Source organism: Balaenoptera physalus (assembly GCF_965194825.1).
Source record: "Balaenoptera physalus genome assembly, chromosome: 12".
Lineage (NCBI taxonomy): Eukaryota > Metazoa > Chordata > Mammalia > Artiodactyla > Balaenopteridae > Balaenoptera > Balaenoptera physalus.
Window position 1 is genome coordinate 12771962 of NC_138897.1, and position 11902 is coordinate 12783863.

The 11902-nt window shown below is 40.2% G+C and overlaps 1 protein-coding gene across 4 annotated transcripts in view; it reads left to right on the forward strand.

Annotated features, from left to right (window-relative positions):
• Positions 1–11902, forward strand: part of LOC309639339 (serpin B3-like) — a 97170-nt gene that overhangs the window by 6052 nt on the left and 79216 nt on the right. The window contains exons 8-9 of one of the 4 annotated variants that reach the window (XM_082416396.1): positions 1554–1793; positions 1908–2392. The exons of 2 other annotated variants lie outside the window; for them this stretch is intronic. In XM_082416396.1, the coding sequence (XP_082272522.1) occupies positions 1554–1793; positions 1908–1958 (291 nt within the window). In that variant the 3' untranslated portion in view covers positions 1959–2392. Of the gene's footprint in view, positions 1–1553; positions 2393–11902 lie in introns of those variants that run through there. One more of the 4 variants, XM_082416393.1, reaches the window with a different exon arrangement.

Sequence of the window (11902 nt, forward strand, 5' to 3'; positions counted from 1 at the left end):
AGTCCTAGTGAGACACTGCTCAAACGGGCTGCTCATAGACTGGTGCTAGTGGCTAGCAGAACTCAAGCAAACAACAAAAAAATAAAATCAATACCTTAGGGATCACAGTATGATGCAAATAGTGTATCTGTACCTCACAGGTCACATTAATATTCTGATGAAACTATGGAATGTCAGTTCACAAAAAATATATACCTAGATACACACAGAACTATTTTGCAACCATAAGAACCTCTGATATATTCCAGTCCACTCATTTGAAGACAAGGAAATTAACACTCATACATAGGTGACACATAGAAATATTTGCAAGTTCACTCACAAGTAAAATAAGGAAATTAAAAAAACAAAGTGGTTACATATTGCCCACTAATTCACAGTGCTTCTGTAGACCATGGACAAATAGATTATCTTGATGCCCACTTTTCAATTTTGAAGTATTTGGTCCCTAAGTGCTCAAAATGGACCAAAGGCTCATTCAGAGCCTCATTGCTAAGATTTCAAAAAAGGGGGTGATTATAGAATTTTCCTGTTAGCATTGTTATAATAAAGTTAATATGTAAAAATATCAATAACAATATCTGGCATAAAAGGACATTCCATAAAAGGCCATAAGCAATTACTGTAATAGTCGATGATGATGCAGAAGCGGCAGTAAACTTGCCACACTCAAAACACATATCTCGTAACACTGGAAACTGGAAATTCTTAGGGAAAGCAACATGGCAATAAACGTGAAGAGTTATCAGAATATTTCAGCTTCAGCTCTAAATTCCCCATTATCAATGACATAGGAAATCTCAGTGCTAGGATTTTATCCTATAACAACAAGTCTAAACAGGGGAAAAGCTTTTGGACAGAAGTGGCTCAAAATAATGAAAAATTTTAAATGAGGAAAAATGGTACATGTTTGCATTACCTTCGGTTAGGTTAGGGACTGACATGCAGTGAATGCTTAAAAGATATTAAGTAAAGATATATATACTGAATATCAATTTAATGATAGTATTATGTAACAGTGTAAACTTGATTAGAGAAATATATATCCATACAGGAAAAGTTTACAAATAAATGAGGCAAGAAAAAGGAATAACAGTAGGCTATACGCTGTAAATGCACTATGTAAACATTTATGGACGAAAGAACATTGACAAGAGGTTATTGGAAAGTGAAGCACGAAATAGAGAACAAGCCTAAGAAGTGGATGGCTCATTTTCTACAACTAATTTTATTTCACCATTCTGTTGCATATATGTGTGCATATATATTATACATATATACATTTGTATAGATATTTATACATATGCATATATTATTAATGTGTACATATATACATAAAAATAGCAAAGTCATGAAAATATAAGAACATTTTTTTGATTATATAATATATATTCAGGACTCTGTTATTTTTACCTCCTCAGATAAAACCATATCAACTGAATCTCCTGTATTTATGTTTACTGTTAAAGGATTTCCACGTTTCAATCCAATGTTAAGGGGGGCTTCATGTCCACTGACAATCGTGCCAGTTTTTCCTTTTTCCATTGTTATAGCTTGAAGATCAACTAACTGCTGAGAAGTTAAAAGAGTGGACGAGCCCACAGAATATGAGGGAGAGAAAAGTGGATTTACACCTACCTCGGTTCAAAGTGGAGGAGAGCTATGACCTCAAGGCCACGCTGGAAGCCCTGGGGATGGTGGACGCCTTCAATAAGGAGAAAGCCGACTTCTCAGGCATGACCGGGAGACGAGATCTGGTGGTGTCGAAAGTCATCCACAAGTCCTTCGTGGAGGTGAATGAGGAGGGCACGGAGGCCGCAGCTGCGACTGGAGTAGAAATTAATCTATTGTCATATGAAATTCCAGAAAGCTTCCGTTGTGACCACCCTTTCCTGTTCTTCATCAAGCACAACAAGACCAACAGCATCCTCTTCTACGGCAGAGTCTCTTCCCCTTAGATGTGATTAGCCAGCGGCTACACTCGGGGACATTCACAGAGCTGTTCCTAAACCTTGATTGCTGGAAGTAACAGGTTCTCTTTGATTCATTTTCCTTTCCAAACTCATATAGTCATCACTAAGAATGTGTTGGTTGAAATACCATGTCTGTCTGTCTCTCTCTTTCTACAAACCCATGTAAACCTACTCTGTCTCCCCACGGTAACTCCTCTTCGGACAATATGTTCAGTATATTCTAAAAGGTTATTTCAACACTCTATATTCTACAAAGTTTGAAATATCATACCTCCTATTTCAGAAATTAAATCTACTATTCAAAACTATTCACATAGACACATTTATTTGAATTTAGGTGATATATGGGACCCTTACATGTCTAAATTTTTTGATTTTGTGAAATGCATTATCAATAAAACAATGACTTATTCTTGTCATTCTTTTTTTTTAACATCTTTATTGGAGTATAATTGCTTGACTGTGTTGTTTTAGTTTCTGCTGTATAACAAAGAAAATCAAAGTGAATCAGCTATATGTATACATATATCCCCATATACCCTCCCTCTTGCATCTCCCTCCCACCCTCCCTATCCCACCCCTCTAGGTGGTCACAGAGCACCGAGCTAATCTCCCTGTGCTATGTATGCAGCTGCTTCCCACTAGCTATCTCTTTTACATTTGGTAGTGTATATATGTCAATGCCACTCTCTCACTTCGTCCCAGCTTACCCTTCCCCCGCCCTGTGTCCTCACGTCCATTCTCTACGTCTGTGTCTTTATTCCTGTCCTGCCCCTAGGTTCGTCAAAACCTTTTTTTTTTTTTAAGATTCCATATATACGTGTTAGCATATTTGTTTTTCTCTTTCTGACTTACTTCACCCTGTATGAAAGACTCTAGGTCCATCCACCTCACCAGAAGTAACTCAATTTTGTTTCTTTTTATGGCTGAGTAATATTCCATTGTATATATATGCCACATCTTTATCCACTCATCTGTCGATGGACACTTAGGTTGCTTCCTTGTCCTGGCTATTGTAAATAGTGCTGCAGTGAAAATTGTGGTACATGACTCTTTTTGAATTATGGTTTTCTCAGGGTATATGCCCAGTAATGGGATTGCTGGGTCATATGGTAGTTCCATTTTTAGTTTTTTTAGCAACCTCCATACTGTTCTCCATAGTGGCTGTATCAACTTACATTCCCACCACAAGTGCAAGAGAGTTCCCTTTTCTCCACACCCTCTCCAGCATGTATTGTTTGTAGATTTTTTTGATGATGGCCAGTCTGACTGGTGTGAGGTGATACCTCATTGTAGTTTTGATTTGCATGTCTCTAATGATTAGTGATGCTGAGCATCCTTTCATGTGCTTCTTGGCCATCTGGATATCTTCTTTGGAGAAATGTCTATTTAGGTCTTCTGCCCATTTTTGGATTGGGTTGTTTGTTTTTTGATATTGAGCTGAATGAGCTGCTTGTATATTTTGCAGATTAATCCTTTGTCAGTTGCTTCGTTTGCAAATATTTTCTCCCATTTTCTTGTCATTTTTGTCATTTGTTATTTTTCCTTTCTTCTTCTTTTGAGCAAAGTGCAAGTGACCCACGACACGTAGAAAAGGTAATTTAGAAATACATTATCATATATGAAAATTCAAAATTGTAGTGCATGATGAGGTTGAAGAGGTGAGCTGTTACCAAAACATGAAATGCTCTGTAACCCATGTCAAGAATTTAAGAGTCTAGAACTCAGAACTGGGATATGAACTGGTAAGTAATAGAGATGATATAAATTTTAGAGATACTGAGAGAAATACGGTAATTGTAGCTAAAGGCAAAGATGGGACCATACTGGGAGAGAATAAAGTGAGAAGAAAGGAATGCCAAGATATGACCCTGAAACACACCAAAATATAAAGGACAAGTATTGACAATTGTTATTTCCTAAAACATAACTTTTCTTAGGGCAGGAAAATCTTTTGGAGGTGATGGATATATTTAATACATAGATTAGTATGATGGTTTCACATATGTATACACATCTCAAAACTCATGAAGTTGCATACATTAAATATGTACGGCACTTTCTATATCAATCTTACATCAATAAAGTTAGTTTTGAATGGAAAGTAGTAAAAATCAACATGTTATGTGGTTTTAAAAATAAAAATAAATATAATAGAAGTGTAATAAAGAAATACATGTAAATATAAAATACCTCCCCACAAGATACCACCTCGTCCCCATTGGAGTGGCCAAAGTTAAAACACAAAGACTGGTCAAACCCCGTGTGGAGAGAATGTAGATCAACCAGAGCTCTCCTACACCACTGGTTCAGACCCAAAAGCTGCAACCACTTCAGAAAACAGTCATGCAATTTTATTTGTTCCATCTTTATTGAGATATAATGGACCCATAACATTGAGTGAGTTGAAGGTGTACAACGTGTGGATTTGACACACTTATTTTCTGCAAAATGGCCACCACCACAGCTTGGGCTGACACCTCTATCACATTACCATTTCTTCTTTGTGAGCTGTTTTTGTTCAAGGAGAGCTGTCTCATTGTTGACCTCTGAGGGGGAGTGGAGGCTGGGGTCTCCTACACTGCCATGTGGGTGATGACCCTCCAGAAAATTGTAAATCTTCATGGCTGAGCAATGCAATTCTAGAGAAAGTCTTCCTCAAGTGTACAAAGAGACATGCATCAGTACTTTCTTAGAAAGTTAAACGTATACTGATCCAGTAATTATGATCCAGTTATTCCACACCTTGATTTTACGCAAGGCATGTAAATACATTCGCCACAGAAGGACTAGTATGCAAATGTTCATTCAAGCCTTATTTTAACAACCAAAAAGCTGGCAAGACCTCAAATTTTTAACAGCTGGTGAACAATTACAAAAAAGATAATTGCACTTACAGGTAAACAGGAAGAAACTACTGATTCCTGCAGCAACATGGATAAAACTCCCATACACTATGCTGTGCAAAAAAGAAGCTGAACAGAAAATGTACATGTTATATAATTCTACTTATATGACAATTTTATACTATGAGTGAGAGTAGTTACATCTCAATACAAAAGAGACCTTTGAAACGGAGCAATACGATCATGGGAAATACGAAGAAAAGAATACAAAAAATTTAATGAATAATTATTAAACACGAAATCTAATATTTTATTGAAACACCGTATCTTGATGAGATGAACCGCAGCATAATTTCTCTGTGCTTTTTCACTTAAGATAAATATGGATACTGCTAAACACTCATTGGTTCTGCATCTGACATAGAATCTTGAACTTTGTTAATAGCAGGTTGAATCATTAAACATTTTTAGAGATGAAATAAATGAGGAGTCACTTCCATAGGAGAAAATATTTATGATGGGATTGATGAAACGGATTTTTTTATTAGTTGAATAATACAAACCATATAGGCAAGAAATTTCAAAGGTTTTCTTCATGGCTTTTATCCAAAATATCTTAAAGCTCTATAACCCAGTAAACTTTCCAGTTTTTTGGTATTTCTTTTTTTTTATACATCTTTATTGGAGTATAATTGCTTTACAATGTTGTGTTAGTTTCTGCTGTACAACAAAGTGAATCAGCTCTATGTATACATATATCCCCATATCCCCTCCCTCTTGAGCCTCCCTCCCACCCTCCCTGTCCCACCCCTCTAGGTCATCACAAAGCACCGAGCTGATCTTCCTGTGCTATGCTGCTGCTTCCCACTAGCTATCTATTTTACATTTGGTAGTGTATATATGTCAATGCTACTCTCTCACCATGTCGCAGCGTCCCCTTCACCCCCTGTGTCCTCAAGTCCGTTCTCAATGTCTGCATCTTTATTCCTGACCTACCACTAGGTTCATCAGTACCAGTTTTCTAGGTTCTATACATATGCGTATGCATACGGTATTTGTTTTTCTCTTTGACTTACTTCACTCTGTATGACAGACTCTAGGTCCATCCAGCTCACTCCAAATAAACTCACTTTCATTCCTTTTTATGTCTGAGTAATAGTCCGTTCTGTATATGTGCCACATCTTCTTTATCCATTCATCTGTTGATGGACATTTAGGTTGCTCCCATGTCCTGGCTCTTGTAAATAGTGCTACAGTGAACATTGTGGTACATGACTCTTTTTGAATTATGGTTTTCTCAGGGTATAGCCCAGTAGTGGGATTGCTGGGTCATATGGTAGTCCGATTTTCTTGTGCCTGATTAAGTATCAGGAACAGCAGAAAAGAATTTGTCATGTGTAAACACATGGGTGGAAAAATCATACTTAGTTTCAGTAGTTTTTGAAGTGCTCTTCTGGTTGAGTCTCCAAAGGAACCCAATCTAGACAACAGTGAAAGAGAAGAAGAAGTTATGTTATTACTGAAAAATTGTCATTACTCCCACTGTCACCTTGCCTTAATTTATGTATATTCTTAATTCAGAATGCCTAAATGCGAGCTAAAATACACCCTTCTGACATCCCACTCTTCACACGTTATAGGAATCGGTAGAAAATAGGGGAGGCAGAAGCCCTATGAGTGGGTTTGTGTGTCTTGATTAATCAGTAAAAGAGCTTTGTCTTTGTTGCTCCCGGGCACCTCTCATCAGTAAGATGTGAAGGAGGTGACAATTTGCTTTTCTTTTGTGAAATGCGGTAGAGTTGGGAAACCTGCCGCTGTGAACACAGGACATTTTTAGGCAGATAAATTTTGGGGAGGAGAACACACACACTTGCGATGTTGAAAATCTCATACGATAGAAACAGCTCGGCAGGCAGCGTTAGAATCACTCTCATGTGAAGACCACTGTTTTAGAAGACGTTGGCCTTAGGGGGGGGCTCCCACCCTCAGATACAGGGAACTGTCATGGTTCCATGACGCACCGTCCACTTCAGCGGCTTCAGGCTCTCCTTCTCTCTGTCCAGTTTCCTCCCTTCTAAGCTCTCTCACCCTCTCTTTCTCCCTCTCCTTCTCTCCCTGCCACCCTACTCTCTCCCTTAACATTGTTTTTCAATTTCTGCTGAATGACTTTCCCACGCCAATCATAACAACGCAACTGATCCCACAACTTGTCACAATAGCTACTAATCACCACAGCCTCCGATGCCCTAACATCTGTCTTACACCTGCACTTCACGTCTTGCCTCCATCCCTGATTAATTTGGTGCTACATGTGCCTTACACCAGTGCCCCATCTCCTCTCAGCACATTTCTTCTCAATATGGGACCAACCTGATCCCAAAAATTCCATTCCAAGATGTTTTTCCCAAAGCCATTTACTTACCGTAATAGTCAAGGCTCTAGCAGAAAACAAATGACACAGTCAAATTGGGTAATTCAGGAAAGTTTAACAAAGGGACTATACAAAGTATGGTCAGGGCTAAGAGAAACCAAGAAAGGATGGTGGAGCAACCCATGGCTAGCAACAGTAGGGGGACATTGCCACCCCTAGACGCACATGGCAAGGGCAGGAATGGTGACCAAAATCCAGAGAAAGTAGCTGTAGCTGCAGAAAAGCTGCCCAATAAGATCTGCAGCCTTTGGTAAAGAAATGCAGCCATTGTTTGGCAACCTCGCTGAGAGGAAGCAGGTGACCGAGCGCCCTGCACTCACCCAGCTGCGAGTCTACTCTTGCTTCCTCTCACAGGCCAGATGCAAGGTTCCCTAGAGGAGAAGGACCCAGATTATGTCTCCCTACATCTCTGCCTCCTAGGACCAGGGGAGGCTGAGCCAGTGAAGGGTGAAACTGGAGAAGCAAAATAAAATCCCCAGCACACAATATCCCATGTAATCAAATTCCTTCTTCCCTCTAGAACTTTCTGTCTCCATTGGTACTCTAGAGACAGGCATCAGCAAGAATTAATATTGCTTTATATATAGAACATCTTCAAATAGATATTAAACATCATGGATCTAATTTTTTTAAGGGTCAAAAAAGTTGTTTTTTTTTTCACAAAGGAGGAGATTCAACTAGAATGGAGATGTAAAATGAAACAAGAATAAATTCAATTGTTGCCAATAAAATGAAAGTTTTCCAGTCGCCCAGCATTGGAAGCAGTTGGGATAAAGTGGAAAACCTAAAAGGTGGAGAGGCAACAGATTCCTCTGTGGATATTAAGGAGTAACATACACGTTGGTAGGTGGGCACAAGGTGAAATACCTGGAGGGCCAGAAACTTAAAATAAGGCTTTGGGACAGGGAAAGAACAATGGCTAGTAAAGGCAGTGGGAACAAAAGAAAGAGAAAACCATGTTTCCTGGCGTCATGGTATGAAGATAGGGTAGTAAGGAGCTGTTCCTGAGAAAAGATCACGGAACATGAAGTCATGGGGAAAATTCATATTTCAGGTAAAGCAGGGACAGTCTTACAAAAAGGGAGTGCCTGCAATGGTTTTTCTGGTTAGCAGAACAGGAGTGCCAAGATGAAACAGGGTGGGAATTTATAAGAGATCACCAAGGAACAGCCTTGGATTTGATTGAAAGCATGGATTAGGATGACTGTCTTGGATGGACCTGGAAAGGTGGGAATGGGGGGAGGGGTGGATGTTTTATGAATTTGTCTCCGTCTTCCTTGATAAACCTACGTATGAGACCAATTCCCTAACTAACATCTTTTTATATCTCACTGCAGTTGGTTCTCCTCTGAGAAAATTAAAGCAAAGTTTATTAACCCTATTCAGATGTTATTCAATGTGTACATCTGTATCTGTAGGGAATATAGTAATTGGCAGATATCCTATTGTTGGTTGCTTGAAGGATCTTCTCACCTAATTAGTTTGCCTGCAGACAGGCACATACTTGGTAAGAAAGAAGAAATAAAATGCTCCCTGGGATTTGCAACTTAATAATGCTGACAAATCTTCACACCCTTCACAAGGAAATAAGGTTTAGGAAAACAGAGAAGCTAGTTCTTGATGAACAGATAAAGATATTAGAAATAGCAAGATGGTTCTTGAAGGTGTGATTGCCTCTTGAATTTTAATGGGCTCCTGGATTCCTGGAACCACTGATGTTGGTGTATATTTAGAAAATTCCCAAAGACATAAGTTAGAAATTACTGACTTGCAAAATCTTCTGATAATTTCTGAGGCTTCTGTGACACTGAATGACATCAGGGTGCCATAATCTTGTCTATTACATGCCAGGAGCACTTTTCAAAGATGGGGGAAAGAGTATGATATGGTTTCTATTTGAACTAGCCCAAGATCTCTGTAAATTTAACCAAACTCCTGGTCCTTATCAGTTAGTGTCTTTTCCTCAAAGCCAAACTCTACATGAAAAATCATGAAAGTTTACTCTCAGAATTTAGTCCTAGTTGAAAGTTCCCTTGAAGACCAATTTATCCTACATTGTCCCCCTATTTCTTCCTCCAAGACCAGGCTGAGCTTCTTGCTTCTGTCTACGGGGGTCGGTTCCCTTTCTCTTTGAGCCCAAAGAAACCCATCTTGTTCCTGCTCCAGGGACCTCCACTCTCTCTGGGACAGTGGTCTGTGATGCAACCTTGACTAGAAGTTCCTATTCCTCATGTTTGTCATTTTTCATCCTGGATCTTTTCTCTTCCCGTTTCCTTCTATTTTGGGACCTCAATCCTACGTCCTCACTCAGCCCCACCCGGTCCCAGCTCAGGGATCGTTGGCCTACAGTATCACTCAGCGGTCACTGCACACATATCGACAGAAGAGCCCTAAGAGCAGCAGGGCTGGGGGCTGGGGGATCAGGCAGAATCATCTTTCAGGTTGAGAAACACAGATCTCCTCTTCCCTTCACCTCGTGTCTCCATCCCCTGTGCTTCTGGGACCTTGTTGTAGGTGAATCTTCCTGTGAATAAGCGACGTGCTGAGACTACAGACTCTGTTCCTGGCAGGTGTTAAAAAGGACCAAAGACGGTAACAAGTGCTGGAGACGTGCAGAGAATCAGAACTGCACACACACGTGCTGCCATCATAGTCTGGGGGGAATATAAATGGTGCAGCTTCTGGGGAAGGCAGTCTGGCAGTTCTTCTAAATCAAACATAGACTTGCCATTGACCCAGGGTTTCACTCGTAGGTAAATGCTTGAGAAATTACAACACACGTCAACACTGAAATTTCTGCATGAGAGTTCATGTCGGCATTACTCACAATAGTACACAAAACCCAAATGCACATCCACACATGAATGGATTTTTTAAAAGTGGTACTTCATACAATGGTGCATAATAGAGTCCTATAAAGAAATGCACCATTTTATACTACAACATGGATGAACCTTGAGAATATTATACTGAGTGAAAGGAGCCTGATAGAAAAGGCCACACTCTGTGCAATCCCATTTATATGAAATATCCAGAATAAACAAATCCATAGAAACAAGAAGTAGATTAGTGGTTTCCAAAAACCAGGGGGAAGAAAGAACTATGTAGGGAGCTTCTCTGGGGAGAAATGAAATTATTCTGGAAAAGATCATGGTGATAGTTGCACAACCTTGTCACTGGCCTAAAAACCAATGACATACATTTTTAAAAGCTGAAACTTACACTACAGACATTTCTTGGGATCTACGGGAGACTGATTCAAGGACACCCCAAGGATTCCCAAATACAGGAATGCTCAAGTACCTTATATAAAATGGCACATAACCTACATACATTCTCTTTACACTTTAAATCATCTCTCGATTTCTTATAATACCTAGTACAGTGTAAAGGCTATGTAAAGAGTCGTAAATATAAAGTAAAATAGTTGCTGGTGTGGGGCAAATTTAAGGATTGTTTTTTGGAACTTTCCGGAACTTTTTCCAAATATTTTCCAGCTGGTTGACTGACTCTGTGGGTGCAGAACCCATGGATATGGAGGGCTGACTGTATGTGAGTGATAATCTCTGTTGGAAAGCTGCTCCACGGTACAAACATCCCACACCTGTGGCAGGGGAGATAGTGGGCCAGATACCCTGGAAATGCAACCCTCCCCCCTGACAGCCATGCCACAGGGAGCAGTGTCCTCTGGAGAAAAACACTTCCTTTTCTCCATCTTTTTTTCCCCTCTCAAAGTGATCCATTCCTACCAAATTCCAGCTGGATAGAGCAGTGTGAGGGAATAGAAAGTGAACACCTGACCCTCTCTCAGAGTCACACCCACCGAGGAAACCAGCCCAATTCCACTCCCCACTCTCTGCCCCTGGTGGTCTCTGGATGGAGCCCTAAAAGAGTGTCTGAACCCCAGCCTTCCCTCCTAGTGACTGGGGGGCCCACAGGGGAGCATCTGGGGGACCCATTCCCACCACCTCAGATTTTGCGGGAGGACATTATCTCTTTTGAAAGTTCAGAAGAAACAGGTTCTTTTCATTTAGACACAAGGAGTTATGTCACTAAAAGACCAGAGTCCATCATCAGACTGCCCTGTGGGGCGTGGACACACACACAGCTTCCTGAACCAGCTGCCTGCCTGGATACCTCACCTGTGCACTTCACTAACTTAGAGACCGGGGCTTCTGCTCAGCCACTCTGGGCCCCATCTGTGTCATCTGTGAAATGGGGAGAACAAAGGGATCTGCCTGAATAAGGTGTTAAAGAGGGAAATGAGTGAATACATACCCCCCTCAGTAAAAGTCAACTGTTTTTAATATTATTCTGCTATGAGAATGCCATGCCCCGAAGAGAATACAGCTCCAATGATAAGAGACTTAACCATGGCATTCAAAAGAACACTTTTCCCTGCTTTTTTCTCACAGGCATTTGACTCTGTTTTCAAGACCACGAATTTGAAGATGGCGTAATGAATAGCAGGCTAACCGAGAAACGAGATAATTCTGGAGTTCAAACAATTTATTTTTCTGATACATCTTTGTACAAAGAATTGGAATATTGCCACCAAAATGGCCCCTGTTTGGATCCATTGTCCTTCTCACTGAGAGCTGATTACACTGCAGGGAAATGAGCTTCCCACTGACCTTAGAAGTCATTGGCCA